The 22,257-nt window shown below is 35.6% G+C and overlaps 1 protein-coding gene across 9 annotated transcripts in view; it reads right to left on the bottom strand.

Moving 5' to 3' along the window:
* SCUBE3 (signal peptide, CUB domain and EGF like domain containing 3) overlaps positions 1 to 22,257 on the bottom strand; it is a 121,243-nt gene that overhangs the window by 35,073 nt on the left and 63,913 nt on the right. For 4 of the 9 annotated variants that reach the window (XM_081948542.1, XM_081948543.1, XM_081948544.1 and 1 more), the window contains 3 exons: positions 21,491 to 21,607; positions 10,920 to 10,967; positions 9,808 to 9,849 (listed from right to left, as the gene is read on the bottom strand). In XM_081948542.1, coding sequence (XP_081804668.1) covers positions 9,808 to 9,849; positions 10,920 to 10,967; positions 21,491 to 21,607 — 207 coding nt within the window. The remainder of the gene's footprint in view (positions 1 to 9,807; positions 9,850 to 10,919; positions 10,968 to 21,490; positions 21,608 to 22,257) is intronic. The other 5 variants (XM_081948547.1, XM_081948548.1, XM_081948549.1 and 2 more) reach the window with 2 other exon arrangements.

The raw sequence follows: 22,257 nt of genomic DNA, 5'->3' as shown, positions 1-22,257 counted from the left end.
TATAGGGTTTCCTGCCTAGGCAGGGGGTTGGACTAGAAGACCTCCAAGGTCCCTTCCAACTCTGCTATTGTATTGTATTAAGATTTTTCCAGTATCTTGAAAAGATCTTTCAAACATTGGTTATATGCAGTTCTACAAAGATTTCTAATATAGGAATGTCTTAAGAGTTGGTTTTATGGAATGATGGCACTGTTTCTAGAGGCAAAACTCCTTGGCTTAAATAAAAAACAATCTGAATATATCACAGATTCAAATCCAAATTTCTGAAAAGCGAAAGCTTTTAATAGAATAAAATGTATTAATTCAATTAATGTTTTAAAGTTTTTCATACTATAGTTATTATAAAAGTATAAATATATTTCATTTCTACTCTTAATGAATATCTGAATTTTTCCAAGAGAAGTATAAGGAGAAGAATGCACAATCAGGTAATCCTCAATTTACATCCAGTTGTTTAGTGACTGTTTGAAGTTATGACAGACTCTTCAAAAGGTACTTATGATCCAATTTTGAACGAATGATGGCCACACTCCTTCCCATGGTTATGTAATCGCACTTGGCAATGATTGGCAACTAGTTTATCTTTATAATCTCTGCAGCATCTTGTCACATTACTGCAATTTTTGATGGAGTTTTTTGCCGATTTCCGGTATTTACTTCTGGTTTCCAGCAAAAAAAAAAAAAAAAAGTACATTGGATATAATAAATTCTCTTAATGACCATGGCATTCACTTAACCATGGTATTTGCTTAATGATTACCACAAAAAGTGTTATAAACTTGAGTCTGGTCAGATTATGACCTGCTTAATAACCAGAATGATTTATGACCATAATTCCAGGTTCAATTGTTATTGATTTATGACTAAGATTACATGTAATATGCTCTATCATTACAACTGGGCCCAAAGAGCCTTGAATAATATTTTACTAAGGAATAAATGGAGCTATTGTATCAAGCTTCTGTTTGGAGATTATGTGAACTGGGATCCAACACGTTTGGAGGCTATAAAGTTGGGTTATAGGACAGCCAATGAGAGGGCTGATATTTTAAAGAAAGAATTGATAGGTGTGGAGAAAAAGGTTTATCCTTTCACTTATCTACTAAATCTCCCTTAGAGCTCTTCGATGAAGTCAATGTTGAGACTCGATTTTTTTAAGAAGTATTTTTTCTCCTCTAGAGTATGATATTGGAAGAAAGTCTACTTGGAAAAAGAATGGCACAGAAGAGGTTTTTTGAGGAGAAAAGTGGAAGACACAGGAGGGGTGAAACAAATCAGACCTACTTTCTACTTTTAAGCCTGCTTTTCCATCCCCATCTTCCCAGCAAATGTGGAGGCAATGTTTGCAGGGCAAAAGAAGAACTGTTAAGTTTCTTTCTTTGGCCATCCACATTAGAGGTGAGTTGCTCCCAATTCAGCCCAGTTTGGCCAAATCAGTAGGAGCAGCGGCAGGAGGCTCCTCCCACCTGCCCGGACACTTCTGTGCATGCACAGAAGTGTCACGCGTGTGCAAGAGAGAGCCAGTAGTAAAACCGGTACAAACCCACCACTGATCCACATATACATACAATATAACTTCTCTGAGATTTAAAAATTACAGATCCCCTTTTTTAAGCCTGTCCCAATTATTTGCAATGGCAAAAATCCATATAAAAATAGCAAGCGTTTATGATTTAGGTATCAATGGTTCACACAAATTTTTATTAAACATATAACCTCTTATTCCAGAATACAATGATGGAAGAGAACATTACAACTGGTCCCCATTAAATAATAGTTTCAAAAATGACAGATTTTGAGAAGAGAAAGAAAGGGTTGTATTATGTTTTTTAAAAAAGGCTTATCCCTAAAACAGAAAATCTACCTCCATTTGTATATTTGGTTCAGGTTCATAGAATCTTAAAATATTCTTGGAAACCATCTAGTCTAAAATCCCTTAGTGTAGCAATTCATGACTACAGAATCCCTGTCAGATTTGCAACTAGATCATACTTTTGAGTCATGTTTACAATACAATACAATACAATAGTAGAGTTGGAAGGGACCTTGGAGGTCTTCTAGTCCAACCCCCTGCCTAGGCAGGAAACCCTGTTTAATTTATCATTAAGACATCCAGATCCTTTCTGTATTTAGAGCTACCCGATACTGCTTCGTGCTTTGATTTTTTTTGTTTTTCTGACCCAAATGAAAAACCCTCGATTTTCTTAAGTTAGGAAGTCTTGATTTCCTAAATCTCTTTCCTCTTTTCATTCTTCTTAAAATGTTATACAATTATATTCCCCATATCTTATTTTTGAGAAGTATGCAACTCTCCTGCACTCTTATGGATCCAAAGATTTCTGTTTAAGAAATTCTGTTTAGTAATACTGTCTTGACTGAATTATTTTGAGATGACAGAACAATGAAGTCTTCCATTGTTACTGTCCCTTTTCTCAGAAAGTTCTATAATCTAGTGCAAATCTTTTATCTATTTTCATAATCTACAGCATTCATCATAAACATTGGCTGTTGCTTCTCCTGCTATATATTCCTATTCAAATGGACTGAACCCTAATGCTCAGATTAAGGGATCTCTATATACATTTATTAAGTACTCATTAAACTATATAAAAGTAGTTCAATCTTATAAGAAACATCTCACCTAATTACGTGTTTCCCCAAATATTTGATCATTGAGGGTTCTCTCCTAAATTAGCTCTTAAAATGGGATCATATTCATGGAACAAACAATAATCCATAATAGAATTTTGACACCTGAAAACTGAATTACACACTCTCACAATGTATTAATCTCCAACGGATTCCTAAGAAAAACAATTACCAACCTAATCCAAAGGGAGACTCCCCCAAAAAATCGAGACACAGAACAGGACAACAGCATTGTCCTCCCCCCTTACATCAAAGACACCACAGATAAATTCAGCAAAATTCTCCACAAACACAATATCAAGACAGCCTTCAACACTGACCAAAAAATAGTCAACATCTTAAGAAACCCCAAAGACAAGATCCAGCTAGAAAACCAAGGAGTCTACAAAATACCATTCAAAATCTGCCCTGCAACATACATAGGACAAACGAACAGGAGAATAAATGCATGCATCGCAGAACACAAGAACGCAGTAAGAAAAAAATAAAAAACTTCCTCCCTTTTCCAACATTTTAAAGCTACAGGACATGAAATTAATTTTAAAGGAACCAGATTAATCTCCAAACCTGAACACTTCAACAAGAGAATAATTATGGAAGCTATCAAAATAGAGAAACACCCCCACAACATGAATAAACGTGACGATACCTCCCATCTACGAGACATCTGGAAACCAGCCCAAATCAACAAACGAGCCCCACCCACCACCCAGGCCATTAAAACACAAAACAACAATGGAGCCAGCACCAATCTACCAATCATGATATAACCACACAACCAATCATTCCACTTACTGAAACAACGCCAGCACTCCACACACCCCCACCAAGATTTATAGAAATACGGCAGCTTCGACCACGCTTTAAGCCCAAAACCCAGCCTGAAGATGGCGAGTGAGACCTTGCCAAAACGTTGCCAAGACAATCTCAATCTTACATGGGAAAAGACCCAAATACAACGACCAGCATACCTACACCCGTGAAAATCTACGAATATATATATACACTTGTGGCATATATATTTATTATTTCTTTGATGCCACTTTTGTTTATTTTTGGTTTTTTGTGTACCGGTATTACTTTCCAGAAATAAATTTTCATCCTCAAAAGTTGAAGTCTAATTAATTACCAATACAGCAGTAAAGTTAGGCAGCTCAAATGGTACAATGAAGAGATCACTTGGTTTACCTTGTACTGTGCTTCTGCATATGACAAGCAGGTAGGAAAAACATCAGCCAACACATCAAGAATGGGAAGTATTTGGGGGAGGAGCTGACGTCGTGACGTGACGACACGACATGTCGATATTTCTGCCGCTGGATGATGCTTTTGGACCTAAACCATCCCATAGAGACGGTGATAGAGAAGAGTACGTCCTGCTGATCTCAAGGACCCTGCAAAGTCCCTGATCCAGAAGAAGCTCTCATTTTCTTTTTTATTTTTATAAAAGTTTTTTTTAATTTTCAAAACAAACACAACACATAAAATCCTTCTTTAAATACTGTAGAAAGTGTATCAGTTGGTTAAAAAGACTTTCGTGCATCTCTTCCACAGTCATCAAGCATAATTCATATTAACTCAAGTATTTTAACTCAGATATTTATACATGTTACCATCATCATACCTCCATTTTCATTTGACCATAATTGTTTAAACGTCCTTCATCATAAAATATACCAAGATTTAATATATAACCACATACTGGCATTTCATTTATTATTTCTAAAATCCTCCAATGACTCTAAATCCTTATGTCCTATTCTAGCTAAACATCCATAATATTTAATAACAAAGTTTTCTATACTTCTTTCCAAATCACTGTTTCCAATTTACATCCCATTTCCTTATGGGATACGTTATTATCATTATCCCTCTTTTATTTGACTATATCCTGCATCATATCATTTCCCCCCCTAATAATCAAGACTTAACTGAATCTAACTTAATTATTTTTATTAACCTTTATATATAATCCAAAAGGGTTTCTAATCTTCCTTTCATGGGTACCATTCAATATTCATATCCAGTTATTACTTATCATAACACTACACATTGTATACATTATTATCATTATCAATTATTTATTTAACTATATCTATTATCACTAAATTTCACTAAGTTTAGCTAGGTTTAAATTATACTCTTCCATCTATCAACCTGTATCTTTCCAGTAGCAAAACAGTCTCATATCTTCTGCCATTTGTGGTGTCAGTCCTCTAATAATCTCCTTAATCAACTTTGTGTGGACTCCTCTTAGCAACTCTTTGCTTATAAAATCTCTCATATAATTTCAATGCCCTTCTTCTGTTTCCTTAATCAGCTTATCTTTGATTGTCGGAAATGTTATCAATGATATTGCTAATAAAATTTCTCTCTTTAAATCCATAAATTCTTTTGTTTTCTTTTCTTCTGTATCTTGCCATCTGGGGTAGATTTCCCCTCCATTTAATTCCTCTTTCAGTATCACAATAACATTTCACCTTTCTCTGGTTAAAAATATACTTCAAAGGAACATCTGTGTGCTTTTCTTTTTATCACTCTCTATAAACAAGCTGTGAGACCTTGAAGTGCTAAGCCAGGATAATCAGTGAAAAAAAAGTGTTTTGTTTCCAATACACAAATCTCCAGCCTCCGAGTAGCAGTGTTACAATTTCTTTGTTTCTTTTTGTATCTTTTTTGTATTTCAAGTTTTAAAAAAAGTCCGATTCTTAAATGAGTTAGAAAAACACCCACAAGTAATGAAAGAGGAGAATTTTAGTCCATAGATTACAGAGAATAGTAAAAGAAAAAAAATAGAAGAAGGAAACTTAATCCATTCATTTTAAAAGGCTTGCATAAATTCCATCCGTGAAGATAGCATTTAAAAAGTAAGATAACCCACTGTCCAAAACCAGTCCAAATTTAATTCCGCCACTTATTTCTTCTGTTCTCCAATTTAAATTGATTTTAAGTTTTTTTATAGGCAGTCACTTTTAAAACAGTAAAAATTCCTCACCAGCTGGAAACACTTTCTCTTTCCATATCCTTTCATTTTGGAGCCGCCCCGGCTTCATCAGCCAAATGGCTGGATTTTTTGTCACCGGCTTGAAGAACTTCTCTTGGATCGATCAAGGACTTTGCAATGTCCCTGAGATCAGCAAGATGTATTCTTCCTGTTCACCGTCTCTGCGGGACAGTTTTGGTCCATTTGGACCACCCAGTGGCAAAAGTATTGTCTGCGATTTCAGAGCATTGAGATCGCACGTCGTGTCGTCATGACTTCGGGTCCTCCTCTCGAGAAGCTCTTATTTGCAACGACAGAAATCCAGCCATTGAAGCTCCTGAAGTTGGGAGAGCTCCGGAACGGAAGGAAAGAGAAAAGAGAAAGTGTGTCGAATTGGTGAGGAAATTTTATTATTAGAAAAGAGACTACCCAAAAAAAATCAAAGTTAATTTAAAATTGAAGACAGAAGAGAGTAAGGGGTGAAATTAAGCCACATTAAACTTAGTGTGTTATCTTTTTTTAATTTTTCTTTTTATGGATGGAATTTTTGCAAATGTTTACTATTTTTTAAACCGAATGGATAAGTTTTTCTTCTACTTTTTATTCTTTTTTATACCTATAGATTAAAAAAAATTTCTTTTTTTACAATGCTTGATTGGACTGTTTTTTTCTCCATTTAAGAACTTTTTTCTTTAAATTTGGAATATAAAGAAGATATAAAGAGGAATATAAAGAGGGCTGTAACAACAGAGGGAAAAGAAGTAACACTGCCACTTAAAGGCTGGACGCTTGGAAACATTGTTTTTTCTTTTTTCTCTTTGATCATTTGATTTACCTTTCAAGGCTTTTCAGATCATTTACTGAGAGTGATAGTAGGAAGAGCAAAGGAGGTTTACACAGGTGTTCTTTGGGAGTTCTATTAGCAGCTGGACTGGAGTGAAGACAAAGTCTTGACTTGAAAGATTATAATGAACTTGCTTGAAATCTAACAAAAAGCCTTGAACGCTATAGTGGCAGTGTTTACAAGTTGGAAGAATGGCGCAACATGAAAAAGAAATCTTAACATTGCAAATGATTATGTTTGAAATTCAAAAAATACTAGAAGTAACAGAGAAAATTGAGAAGAGAATGGAGAATATAGAACACAGAACAGCAAAATTTGATGGAAAAATTGAGGATGTTTATCAAATGAAGAAAGTGGGGGACAGAGTTCTAAAAATTGAAGAAAATAATGAACAAAGAGATAAGAAAATTGTTGATACTAACAGTAAATTGAGCGTGGTTGGAAATGGCAAGAGTGGAATATGGAAAGGGGAGATAGATGGACTGGAACTCGACCCCAGATTTCAAAGTATAGAAGAACAAAAAAGAGAAAAATTGGAGGAAGTAAGGAGAGAAATCTTGACAGAAGCACCAGTAATAACCAAAGACAAGCTAATGGAAGGAGCAGATGGAGGGTTTCGAGTTTTCCTAAGATACGAAATGAGCAATAAGTTGCGAAGAGAAGTCCATACAAGACTTACCAAGAAAGTAATCGGAATACTAATGCTACAAATGGCAAGAGACATAAGACTGCATTATTACTGGAAAGATACAGGTTGATGAAAGAAGGACTAGGGGAGACATGATAGCAGTGTTCCAATATCTCAGGGGTTGCCACAAAGAAGAGGGAGTCAAACTATTCTCCAAGGCACCTGAGGGTAGAACAAGAAGCAATGGGTGGAAACTAATCAAGGAGAGAAGCAACTTAGAACTGAGGAGAAATTTCCTGACAGTTAGAACAATTAATCAGTGGAACAGCTTGCCTCCAGAAGTTGTGAATGCCCCAACACTGGAAGTCTTTAAGAAGATGTTGGATAGCTATTTGTCTGAAACGGTATAGAGTTTCCTGCCTAGGCAGAGGGTTGGACTAGAAGACCTCCAAGGTCCCTTCCAACTCTACTATTGTATTGTATTATTGTATTGATGTCATGAAAGCTTATAATAAAAAATAAGTTAAATTTAGTTAAATTTAGAGTATTATGTATAAAATTAAGTGATAATAGTTATAGTAAAATAAATGATTAATGATGAAAATAATGCATATACATATATTAGTTTGATAATATGAAATTTTATATAAACTGCAAACGGAGACTATGAGAGGAAGTTTAAAAGCTTTGTTATTAAATACAACCAATTCTTATTTAGAACATGTTATAAAGATGTAATGTCATTGGATGATTTTAGGATGACCTAATGGAATGCCATTATATAGTTTTATTTTAAATTTAGAATATTTCATATAAAAGGATGTAAAAACAAGTATAGTCAAATGAAGGTTGAGGTGCAATAATAGTAATGTACATAAATATATTTGATTTAAAAATATGTGATTTGATATGAATTGTAAGTGATGACTATGGAAGAGATGCACAGAAATCTTGTAACCAACTGACACACTTTCTATAATTTGTAATGGAAGATGGTTTTATGTTTTTTGTTTTGTCTGTTTGTGTTTGTTTAAAAATAAAAAATGTTTTAAAAAAGAATGGGAAGGATTTGGCTTAGGACATTCTGTTCATCATATCTTGGCTCTTTCCTATGCCCCCCTCCTCCTATACCCCATCAGGCCAATCCAAGTTGAATGAAATAAAACATAAATACATTGGGATCATGTAAAGAGCTCAGTCAAAAAAAGTGATTTTATTCATTTTTTTCTCCACTACATTTTCTTCATTTATATATGCAATAAGTGCAAAATTCCAGATTCCTTGCTTCCATTCCAAAGACACTTGATTGCAAGTTCTGCAAATAGATTTTATTGTATTTCTTGCATCACTATTTTCAGACCTTTAGAGAGACAGTATCAGAAAGATGGCAGACAAGACTGACAAATTACCAAAGGCACTGAAATAACTAACCCTTCCCACTATTTGTTTAATATGCCTGTGACATGATGGGAAGCAAGGCACAATAGAATTCTCACATTTTGTAGTGATAATTGGATGCTTTTGATGGAAGGAGTAAAATAATACCATACAGTCAAAGATGATTTAATTCTATTGCACTAATAGGATAGAGATAAATTGGTCATGGCAAGAAATAATATATCTCTAAGAAAGACCCAAAATATCACAATGATACCAGACATGGAGAATTAATATTCTGCAGGATCCAATATAGGTCAGTCACCGGGACCAGAGGTTTTGTCTTCCAAGCTTTCAGACTCATGCTGGAGCTTACCCTCAGGAAAGGAGTTTGAAGGCTCGAAAGACAAAACCTCTGATCCCAATGACAGCTCAGATTGGATCCTGCAACATTATCCTGGGACATGTATATTTGCCTTCATTCCAGAGGTAGTATTCAGTCGGTTTGCACCGGTTCACCAGAACCAGTGGCAGAAATTTTGCCCGGTTCAGTGAACCGGTAGCGATGGCCAGCTGGCTACGCCCCCAAACCAGTTCTCCTGTCACCGGTTGTTCACCCCAACCATCCGGTCACTGCTCGCTTATACCACCTCTTTGCATACTGGCTCTCAAAGAGAGCTGAAAAGTCCTCCGGCTGGTGAAAAAGCGGCTGTCGTCACCGCCATATTCTTGATGTATGCACATTCCATTGCCTTGCAAGTCGTTTGGACTCTTTGAGAGCTAGTATGCAAAAAGGTGGCAGCTGGGAGGCTTCTTTGCCATCCAGCTGCTTCCCAGCAGCAGCAGCAGCTGGCTAGTGGCCGCCGAAAACTTCGATCAGCTTGCCTTTCGAACTGGACCAGCCACCACGGAAGGTAAGTAATCAAACAGGCAGTGGGGGGGGAGGAAGCAAGGAAACGGAGGCGACTAGCAAAGGGAAGGCGGGGATAGATAGGGAAAAATCCTAAAAATTTTCCTACCTTTTCCTGTGGGCATGGCTATGTGGTGGGCATGTGACTGAGTGGGCGTGAGTGATGTCAGGTTGTCCACACCCTCTCAGTCACATGACCCCTACCTAGCCATGCCCACCAAACCGGTAGCAAGAATTTTTGAATTAATATCCTATACATATTCTCTATTTCAATTTCAGGAAGTATAACTAAAGCAATATATTACCAAATACCTGAGACTTGGATTAGCTGCCTTCTATCATAAACAGTTATTTCAAACAATCCTTAAAGGGTTTATAGATATGAAACATGACCAACTTGTAAGAAAGATAGCTACCTATCAGCAAGTGTAATTCCATCTTATTTTCAGGAATGCTGCCTGGGAGTAGGAAAAAAATTAAGAGACTTTTAGCATCTGCAGTAATCATAAGGGAAGGAGGAAGGAGAAGGAGAAGGGAAAAGAAGGGAAGGGTGCATTTTGGGAGGAAGATAATTCACAAAGAGACAAATTGAGGGAAAGTGATGTAGAGAGGAAATATGTGATTTCATGATTTTGTCTGCTATGGGATTGGGTTAAAAAATTCTGTGTTTGGCAGTTAGATACAAAGAAAAAGAGAAACACAAATTACAAGGATAAGTAACTCTTATATTCTGAAAGTGTAAAATGAAAATCTAAATTTGAAGGTTCTTTTGGTTTTGAAGGCCAGGTCACACTTCCTTCAAATCTACCTGCCACAGATCTCATATTAAGTTTAAGCATAATAATTAGAAGTATAGGCTCAAAAGCAGCTTTCTCAGCTAGAACTATAGTGATTTCTAATTCAATTTCTCAAGATAGTTACTGATCCCTTGTTGACTTCTTTTCATTTATGTTAATAATGCTTTGGTCCCATTAATGGCATAACTACTTCTATTCTATTACAGAAGTCTGCAGTGATGAAAGACAGATAATAACTTATTTTTAATGGGTTTTACAGATCCTTCAATATAGAAGCAAATAATAGAATACATTCATTGATCCTTGGCTTTTAAGAGCTCATGGTTATAATTTCTAGCAAAAGAACAGCTATGAGCACAAGCAAAGCAAGCAACTGCTTAAAGTCCCCCCCCCCCCCTTTAAATTGTTTTGTTCCTTCATGAAGAATCCTGGTAGCTGGGTATTTCTTTCTCTGTTGTCTGAACAACTCCAGGCCTATCTACATTTCTTTCAATAGCTGGGGCCATGCAGATTTCAAGAGTAAAAATGGATTTTAGAAAGGGCAGAAGCTGACAGGCTAAATAGTTAGTAATAAGTGCTGTTCTGGTTAATGCAGCTGCCACCTATTCTCCACAAATGTGAAGTGAGGCATGCAGGTTAGTAAGACAGCGGTGCCTGGTTATTTTATTCCCAAATAGAAGATGCGGCTATAGTTAATACTCCTCAAAGAGATATAGAACAAAAATATTTACCATTAGAAAACGTCGGGGGGGTAACGTGCTGTTGAAGGTGCCTCTCCCCTGTTTAACATTATAAAAAAGTGATTTAGAAACAGTGTCCAGCAAGGAGTTTGGCTTCTTAAAAATGTAAATATTCCCAAAGAACAGTTTTCAATGATATCCCTCCCTGGTTCCCCAGCTTCACATACAATTCTAGCTAAAACCAAGCCATTTGGCCAATAGATTGATTTCCTAATGGTTTCCTTCCTTTTCACCAACAATATATTTCTTCTCTCTGATCACTAGTGTAACTCTCACTTTATTAAAAAAAACCATCTAGTGGGTTTGTATAGAGCATATGTGCAGAGAAGAAAAAGATGTAGACAAGAGACAGAAATTAGTATTCAATACTGTTAGTATTTAAATGTCTTTTCTAACTAAATGTAAAGGCAGCTTTGAAAAAGCTTTTTTTTAAATCAGAAGATAGATCTATACCTGTGGATAGAAAGCAGCATGCATATAAAGCAAATTTGACTGTCCACAATAGTAAAGTGAGCAAATTATTATGAAGCCTCTAGTAACAAACCAAATTCAGTTTGTGAATTAAGCAGCAATCCAAAGGCACAGGACATGGTAGTCCTAAAAAATAGAATTCGAACATATTCATCAGCTGAAAAAAGCTCCTACTGCAGTTTAAAATGGGTTTTCTACCCAAAGACTCAAAAATAAAAAAGAACAATAGAAAAAGAATAAGAAAAGGGAAGAAAGTAAGCTCACATAGCACTTAGTAACAATGCTTTATTTATTTAGAAGCAAGCTAAATTAATTGATTTATCTAATCTAATCAAACATAAATACAGGTAGTCCTCTTTTATCAAACATAATTGGTCATTAAGCTAAGCACTCCCACAGTAAACCACAGTTGTGCTTATGATCATCAGCTTTCCATTGTTTTACAGATCTGCAAAGGCCTATAGTTGCTAAACGAAGGCTACTAATATAAACTTTCAGCTACACTATATTTTAAAGTATTTACAAACCTATTCCTATGCATTTTACTTCAAAAGAAATTGCACCAAATTTAATTATTCTAAATGAATAATTACACTCTACCTCTAACCTAATTCCAATAAGTCTACATAGTATACAATATATAGAACTGTAGCCTTAATGAATTTAATATAGCCCATCTAATCTTTATAATAAAGTTTCTAAGGACAGGAATTCAAATCACCATTACTTTAGATCAGGGGTGTCAAATTCGTGGCCAGCAGGCTGGATGCGTCATGTGCTGACCCTGCCCAGTTTAGCGAAGGAGGGGAAAGTCCCAATATGTCACCTGATGCCACTGTGATGTGAGTTTGACACCCCTGCTTTAGATCTACACACACACACACCTAAAGAGTTGGACCTACATGCATCTGTTCATCTAAGAGTCCTGAAAGTTATCTGTTTCTAGCAGATAATTTATATATTTTCTCCAGATAAGTGATCTGATTCCTAGGGACTGTTTATTAGTAAGGTAGTGTATGATCTATAATAAAATGATGAATAGGTAATGCATTGTATAATACAATGATGATCAATATGGTAAAAACAAAAGCAATATGTCCAGCAGCTCTGCTATGCTTACACATAGCAAGTTCAACCAAATATTCCCAAATCCTGGTTTCAGGAATTGTTGGAACTAAAGGCCAAATATGTCTTGAATTTGTTCAGTAGCAGTGAAGGGAAGGGCTCACTCTTCTTATGAGTGTTCTGAATATTTGCCTAAGAACTGAACCTGTGCAGGTCAAATTGTTTTATTTGTTTTTTCCTGTTTTAAATTAATGAGGAAGCCAGGTTTGCAGCAGCAATAAGAGATCACTGCATGAAATTATCTGCCATTTCTGGAGCATCTCAGGGATGACCCACATTAATGCCTTACACTTGCAAAGTTCACAGAGAAATACCTAATTGGACAAGCCTAACCCGCAGCTCAACAAGCTGGCAGCAGAAGAGAGCATGCAACTGGGCAGTGCAAACCAAGCATGTGGAACAAATTATTCCAAAGGGAGTAAGAGAGTCATAGCGTCTGAGTGCAGGCTTGTTAGATCTAATGAGAACCAAATCCCAGAGTCAAGTAACATTATGGAGAAAAGACAGATGTTCCCTGAAAATGGAAAAACGGACACTGATATTCTACCTTCTATTGCTCCATAAAATCTAATGTGCTTAGTAAATACAACTTTTGGGGAAAGGCCTCATCATCATACTGCTAATGATCTACTTACTTAGCTCCCAAGAAATATAGGCCATTGTTAGAGGATTTTCTTTTGCAGCAGTGAAGAGACTGTTTCTATGTGTTAGTTTTCCCAGAAAACAATGCCTTTTCTAGTTTATGGATGTACATCAAATGTAAACATTACCTGCTCTTTTTTATGTACATCTTTCACAGCATTCTGGCTCCAGAATAATCACCAATCTAACTTAAAAATTATATCAATATGCTAAATTCTCACTAGAAAGAACTTGTTGCATACATAATTATCAGGAATTTTAGATCCCTTTGATGAAATTGTCTGCAAATTTGAACATATAGCTACTTTTCTGGGCATTGTCAATTCATAATTTTGTTTATAAAATTATTGCATATGAATTCATGCACTATAAATTGATTCAATTCTTATCGGTGGTTTGCATATGACTCAAAATCTAAAAAGTATCTTAAGTGGGGGAACTTAATTTTTGACTAAAAATGAAAACAACAAGCTTTGAAAAATCAAATAATAAAAGATCCTGCAAATCTGATCAGCAGTTATCAATTACAATAATGCTGTTTTGAAATGTAGAAACATTTGTTCACCACCTGAATAAAAGTAACTTTATAAAGAAATACAAAATAGAGGTATTTCTTAAGAATTTACATACATACACCACACACACACACACACACACACACACACACACACAAGGTGCTGTAGCATCTGGAGCAACAGCCATTTCTTTATCAATCTGATCTTAGAATTGCATGAAACATATTATTTTGATCATCTTTATGGATCAACTATATTGAGAACAGATGTGTGTTATTCAATTATGCAGGTTATCTCAGAAGCATTTGATGCCATAATCATAGTACAGCTAGGTTGTTTCAGGCACTATATTATGGTAATGGTCCTTCTTGAAAAAGATTTGCATTAAGTGGTAAGAAGCAAGTGGTGATTGACCAAAAGTTATTTATCAAGAATATAATTTTTGGTTTGTGTGTGATGAGCCAGTTTGGTATAATTTGGTGATTAAAGATGCAAGGCTAAAAACCGGGAGATTACTCGTTTTAGTACTTCCCTGGGTACAAAATCTGTTGGGTGTCTTTGGACAAGATGCTTCCCCTCAGCCATAGAAAGAAGGAACTGGTAATAGTAAACCATTTCCAAATCTGCTGCAAAATTGCATGGACTTATCCAGGCAATCTTCAGGAGTTGAGGCTGACTTTGGCATACAGGCATGTATGAGAGCATAAATCATTAGCTAGCTGTAGCTTATAAGAAAACTTCCCTGAAGTTGCCTGCAAGACAAGGTTTACTGAAGACATGCAACAAAATAACTCATTATCTAAATCCCCCCCAAAACATGTTCAAGGCTTAAAGCATCTGACTTGGCAATGGAGTAGAATAGGGCAAACAAAGTCAAAATTCATAAAGAGGCAGGAGCTTCTTCTGATCAGTTAAAAGACAGGAAAAATATTCAATTTGTTTTAGATGTAATTATACTTGTTTTTAAACCTCTGTTTCACAAATCCCAGGTTTCGATAATGACTAAAAATAGACCTGCACAGTGCAGATGAGTGTGTGCTTACTTTTGGATATATCAAAACTGGTTTTTATATTTGAAAAGGCTGATTTTTTTGATACTGTCAATAACTGTCCTTCTATCTCCCACGCCATCCAATACAACTGATGAAGCTTCCAGGATATTCTTCCTCAAAAAATCAGCCCAGTGCCTTTTCAAAAATAAAAACTATGACCTGGATGCCTAAGAATCTTCATAAACATTTACTTTTGGATAAGTCAAATCTCCTCATGGGGACACATGTCTTAAAATTACATCCTTTTGGGACTGCTATAGCGTGTTCTATATATAGCTACCTTTCAAAAATGTCCAAAAACTTCATCTGGTCCAAGTTATTACAGCCAGACTATTAATTAGCACTAATTATAGAAAACATGTGACTTTTTTAAAACAATAGTTTCATTGTTAGATTCACTTTGAGACCCAACTCACTCTATAATAACCTATTAAGCCCTACATAATTATTTTTGAAAGACTGTTAGCTTTTAAGATCTTTGGGAGACCTTTTCTCATTGAGATTGTGAGAAAAGGCCTTCCCACCAGTTGCTCCAGATGCTGCTACCACAAATGTGAGACAAGGCCACTTTTCTTTCTCTTCTTTCTCTTCTTTCTCTTCTTTCTCTTCTTTCTTTTTTTGCTTAACAGGTAAAGCTAATTTTATGCAGACCAACTCCTGGCTTTTTAAGCTGATTTCCTTGCTAAAGTACATTTTAACTGTTTTAATTGGTTTATTTTATATTTTAATTCCATTTTAATCTACATTTTATTACTGTTAACAATCCCAAATGTTATTTCTGACAAGGTATGATTTAAATTCATTAAATAAAGGAAGTATTAGTACCATCACTTTGTGAAACACTTATAAGTTTGTGTTTTCCATTCTGCTGTACACTATATGAAGCTTGCTGTCTACAAAATGAATGTGTAGCACTTCATTCCCTAATAATTTTTAGAAAAGATAAATAGCTGATACTTAAAAGTTAGTAGTAAGCTCTTCTCTAGCCTTTGACCCTAAGGATAAGGCAACTTTCATTAGGACTGACTGCCTAAAAGGATAAAGTTACTCGTTATTTACATTTTTAAAAGCAACGTTAAAAAGTTGGGCGGAGGAATGAAAAATACCAGCCACAACCTAATGAAACTGCCATTCAAAGAAGCTGATTGCACTTCCTGCCTTGGTGAGATCTGAAGGGGACCTGTATTAGACAACCTGTTCAGGGCAACCCTTCAAATACACCACATTCAATTTCAAAGTGCTTGGCCAAGGGAGTGAGTTTGCATTTAGAAACGTTATTCCTTGTGAAATGATGAAATATGTCAGTGGAAATGAAGGCTCAGAAGGGGGAGTCATAGCTATTAAATGAAAAAGGGCAGTTATAAATATCCAAGGAGGTATCTTAACCCCTTGCCTACCTATAAATCTATCCCTGTGCTTCCCTCCTGGGAGAATGGGACTGGAGGTTTGTTAATAACCCCTGACTGCATAATTCAACAGTGTTTTCCATTCAGATCAGCTATGAGCAGAAAATACATTACAGTACACATGAATGGGATGCTTCAGCTGTTACTTATTTCCTTCGCATTCGTATAGTTGGCGAAAACCAATCAGAAGACAAACTCAAATTATGTAGCCAGCTTCTCAGGTCAATGAAGAGCTGTCCCAGGTTACAAATCCCCCCCCCCATCCAATTTGGAGATAATAGACAGACCAGAAGCATTTTTGTTGTTTATTTAAAGACCATGGAGGTCACCATCCATGACTGCTGGGTCTAAATCTGAACTCCAGGAAAATTAAGACTTTCACATTTACAGCGCTGCGGGAGGGCTTTTCCCAGAGTTTGTTGTGAAAATCAGGTTAAAATGTTCTCCAAGTTATTCAGCCTGTGGGTGATATCCTGTTAAGCTATAAATGAGTCAGATTTCCAATTGAGTACATTTATTCATGAAGGAAACACAAAGAAGTTCAATTGTCAAATATATTTCACCATAAAGTGAAGTATAACCTGACAAACAATTATTACTTCTTAGGAACAAAAACTGTACTAATCAGTCATCAAACCACCTTTACAAAGGGTACTCTCCAGTTTTGATTTTGCCAATTACCATATTTTTCGGAGTATAAAATGCACCTTTTTCCTTCAAAAAAAGAGGCTGAAAATCTGGGTGCATCTTATACATTGAATACAGCATTTTTTGCCTCCTGAAATCCTGCCCCGTTCACCAAAATGGCCATGCATAACCTCTAGAAAGCTTTCAGAGTGCTCCTGGGGGCTAGAGAGGGCAGAAATGAGCAAAAAATGGGCTGGGTTTTGCTCAATTTTGCCCTCCCCCAGCCTCAAGGAACACTCTACAAGCCTCCTAAAAGCTATTCGTGCCCTTTTTTTTTTTTTTTTAAACAGGCCGGTTTTCATGAAAAACGGGGTGTTTTGGGGAGGTTTGCAGAGTGCAAAAACTTTTTAAAAAAATTTCCCTCTTCAAAATCTTGGTGCATCTTATACTCTGGTGCGTCTTATACTCCGAAAAATATGGTATTCCAACAAAGAAAAAAAACCCCAGAATGGGTATTCTCTGAAGAATAAGCAATTCAAAATGAGCTACAATTGCACATTTGTTGCATTGTGATATCTTTACTTGGACAGCAAACACAATAAGCAGTATAATGAAACGGGCACTCATTTGTTCTTGAAAACAGAACAAATGAAAGGAATTGTCGGCTACCATTAGTATGAACTCAGTTACGGCGTTCAAAGTGGATGGTTTATGTAAAATAAGAGCCACCAATGAACATACATATTTTGTGGGTAGAAACATGCAAAACAAAAAAATAAAAATAATAATACATGGCCAAAATGAAAGGAATGGCTCAAACACAATATAAGCACTGAAGAAAAATTACACATAATATTAGAATTTCATTTAAGAAAATAGAAAAGTTAAGCATTACTCCATAAGAAGAAACTAAAAATGAATCTTGGCCCATATTCAAGATCTTTCAGGCAGCATTCTAAATTTAGGTTTGGTTGAGTCAAATTACTTGGATTTATTTCCAAATACGTATATTTGTTTAGAATCCAGGGGACAATTCTTCTTGACGAAAACTGTCCATATGCAACCAAAATAATAGTACTAAATGAATGGTTTGAAATATAATCCAGCTGTATTCCAACTACTACTTCTACAGAGAAGCCCTTATATTATCCTAATCTTCAGGGTAAGATTAGTGTAATTAAGTATGATTACATCGATTGTCAAGTAAAAGTGGCTCTTGCATATCATCAAGGGATAGAATATACGTGTAGGCTGGTTTAGATTCCAGCAAGAAATTGCTACAGAAACTGTGCAGTTTTCCGGAGGCTCACACTATGCAGCAGATTCAGTTGAAGGGAACTGTTTTCAAATCAATTAAGACAGAACAAAAAGAGAAACATTTACAGTATTTTTTTGTTTCAATCACTTTTTATGTGGGACTTTTATGAAGTCATCTCTTAAGATGCACAAACATCAGAAGCCGGTAAAATATTCATGTTTGCTCTCCAGTATTATTGCAAAAGACATACAAAAGTACCCAATCATATTGTTTTACTGTAACAATTATTCTCAGATTGAACCTTTATAATTTCATTTTTTTGTTAGAATAGGCTGCGTTATTCTAGTAATAACTTTCCAACTCTTTCTAAGAGATCAGAGGATATTATAGTCAAGCCAGTCTCTTGAACATGATAACCTTGAACATGATCAGACTTAATTCAATACGTTTACAATTCTATGATTCCCTTGATGTAAGTATTCATAATAGAATACATTTGTGAGAAATCAGAAAATGCAATAAATTATGTTATTAGGTGAAATAGAAATTAAAATACAAATGTAATAATTTAAAACTGTGTTTGTTGATTAGTCATGTGAATAGGAACTATATTGCATTTTAAAAAAATGTTTTAGAAATCAAGCACCTGGAATGAAAGAAAGGATGCAGGATTTTCTTCCCTTGCTCAATCAAGTTTGACCTGATTGAACCTGTAGAATTTTACATCTAGACTTCTGTTAACTAGATCTATGAGGATAGCTATTAGTGGCAATTTCCCACTGAGGGACTTTCTTAGGTCAGGATCGAGCTATCCATAAAGAAAGGGCTAGTAACAGTGTCCTCCCACTCATATTAAACCCTCTCTGTTCTGTTTTCTCTACCTTGAGAAATAAGAAGCAACCTATTTTAAAAACAGTTTGATATATGAACCATAAATCCCAAATGTGCACAATACTCAACTAACTCTTGTTACCAATTAAAACAAAATGTTCATTATTATAATTTCTATTATAACTCCTAAACCCACTGAGCACAACCCCATCTGCTAATATTCCCAACAGGGGTGGGCGTGGGGAATCTATATTCTGTTTGTGAAATTTGAAGCATAGCTAAGTAGGAATGCTTCTTCCCAGCTAAGAGGCCAATTCTTTAAAACCATTCAAAAGATTTTGTTCAAAATATTCCAGGGATGCCCTTTCTGTTTAGCAGTGCAAGATACATCATGACATTTTCTATTTATAGCTTTTTAAAAAAACAAACCATAAAGTTACCTTATTATACTAGTTTACCTGGGAAAAGGTTTCAATAAACTGAATTGATCTTTAATCCCATATTCAGATATTGCCAGGACACAATAAGAGGCATGTAGTATGCATATACTGTTACTATACATATACACCTGCATGATATTTATCTCAGTTTGATATCTTCTTTTTCGAAGATGAATTAAAAATGCTTTATATAAGTTACAGTTTGCACGTTTAATTTTCTTCATGGAGGGAGTAACAGGAGAAAAGAAATGGCTTCCCGTGAGAAAATCCCATAGAGAAAAGTGTTAAATTCCCCTCCCTTGAACATGGCAGCTATAAAACAGATTTAAAAGTTGTCCTTCTGCTCTTAAAAACAATGGAAGCTCTCATCATTCTTCTGGTTTGATTCTTAGAAACAGAGCATGACTCAATTGGTCCTCTGAGCACAACTTCAAATAATTGGAACAGTGAAAGTCAGTACTGTACTAAAAGGCCTCCTGCAATGTCAATCTGACATTTCAACAGGATACATGACAAATACTGAAAAAAGAGAATCCATCTAAAGAACTCTCCATGTAGAGATTATTATTAGTCATTCCACCATTGGGATTCCTCACATCTGCTATGTGATAGGTCTGTGCAATTCAGCATGGATTGTAGGTTGTTATTGAGAACCGGACATGTTAAATCAATGTACTCAACAAATATCACACAAATGTTTTCTTTGCAGCCCAGCTCAGAAAAGCAGAAATAAAGAATAAGCAAGCATGCACATGCAATTCTGAATAAGCATTTCATGTATTTATCGTTAAAATATATACATATGATAAAAATGACCCTGTATAGAAGTAGTCCTCAATTTACAACTAAAATTGGGACTGGAATTTCTGTCATTAAGTTGTTGCAGTCTTAAGCCAAATCATCATGTCACTGGACCTAACTTTATGACTAGTTATGACATTTTTAAGTCCATGTTATGCAGTTGTAAGTGCAAATCCTGTTAACCAATGGCGTTCTTCTGCCATGAATCACATTCAGGTGATCACAGGATGCTGCAACCAGTCATAAATGCAATCCAACTGCTCAATGCTCAACTTATGATCATGTCACCATAGGGACGGGACAAAGCCTTAAGTTCAAATCTAGGGTCGTAAATTACTTCTTTGGAGGTTGTTAATTAAGCTGTCATTAAGTCACAAGTTGAAGACAATTTGTATTATCTTTTTTCCTTTCAACCATTCAGACTGAAATAGCAGTTCCCAATAATTCTTTTGATTCAGCCCTTTTCTGAATTATATGATGCAATTCTTCATTTTAAAACACTGAAAAATATATTACATATTTTACAGTGCATATAAAATAAATATTTTACCATAATTTATTTATATAGAAATAGGATAACTAGATTTATCAAAGGAGATATGTAAAACTCACACAGATCAAATCCTTGAATTTGTCTATTTCATTTCATAAAGATACTTACTGTATGCACTTTTAAATAGTGGCCAGTTAAGAAGAAAAGTACCTCCCAGACTGCCCAGAGAATGTCTGTCTTTCTATGTGGAACAAGAAGCACAGTACTCTTGCCTCCATTTTGTTTAGCTTGTGAACAGGTCAGGTTTTTTTTAAAAGGAACTATCCTATACCATCCCTGTACAATTTATAGTAGAAATTTTCTCTCTGAATGTATGTATGGGAGGGGGAGAGAAAGTGGATGCCAATAAAACTGGGCAATATAAAATTGGCAACCTTTTCTGGACCGAGAGAGGGATTGAGATCAGTTCTGTTTCTCCTCACTTTGCCATATTCACCCGACAGTAGGAACTCTTGAACTCTCAGAGGACAAAGCCATTACTAGCAAAAGATGGAGGACGAGATGGCGGAAATAACTGATGTCTATCATATTATTGTGCTGTTAAGGCCAACAATTTATGGTGGATCAAAGACCATGAATTATCAATTTATGCTGTCTGGCCCAATGATGCTTTACTATCTGGCATCACAGGTACTATTTTAATGGGTAGATATTTTTCCCTCTTATCTTCTATCTGCACAATAGTTTTGAGGATCAGAGGCAATGAATTATGATGACTATGTATTTGATTAATCTGAATGAAATGTCAGTAATATTACACTAAAGTTGTTTAATCTAAGATATCATAAATTATGATTTCACACACTTGCTTTGAAGCAAAGCTTGTGTAGCTCTCACTTACCTATGCATGTTTTCCCATCAGAGTGTAGCACAAACCTCACATGGCAACCACATTTTGGACCTTGATCTGTATCATCACAGGTGTGCTGACAACCTCCATTACCATAGTTGCAAGTCACTGAGAGGTATAAGAGAAGAAGAAAGAAATAATTCCAAAGATTATTATCATACTTGCCAAACCAAAAGGCTATGTTTGCACAATACTGTAATGCAGAGCTAACTAAATCACCTTTACTGAATGAATCCAGCTGCTTGGGTTCATACATCATACTAGACTAAAATGTTGTAATCTGGTTTGCATTCAACGTGTTACACAAACAAAGCCCAAACAGGTTCAAGCTGCCAAATTTCTTGAAATAATTAAGAATTACTGGATTAATATAAAACTTCAGGCACTTCAAAATCACTCATAAAATCATCCAGAAGTATAACATGATTAACCTTCGATCAATACCAACAGGAGAAAAAATAATATGGGATGAAAATGAAATGAGGGGATGCTGGGATTTTGAACATCTGTATGGGTATGATATGCTATTGCGCGCGCACGCGCGCATCCTTTTGGCACCCAAGCAGAAAAACCAGTTTGCCATCACTGCTACAGATGTTAGTTTTGGTAGAAAAAATGATGAAAAGCAATTTCATAAATGCTTTCTATTCAAAAATGGTCAAGCTATGATGCTTCTCTATCACTTCTTGTATTCTTTATGAATGCTTTTTAAAGAAGTACAATGTATTTAACTTTTTCTTTCCTGCCATAATCCTTTC

This window comes from Natrix helvetica, assembly GCF_964273705.1.
Source record: "Natrix helvetica genome assembly, chromosome: 3".
Classification (NCBI taxonomy): Eukaryota; Metazoa; Chordata; class Lepidosauria; order Squamata; family Natricidae; genus Natrix; species Natrix helvetica.
This window is presented reverse-complemented; position numbering and strand designations above follow the sequence as displayed.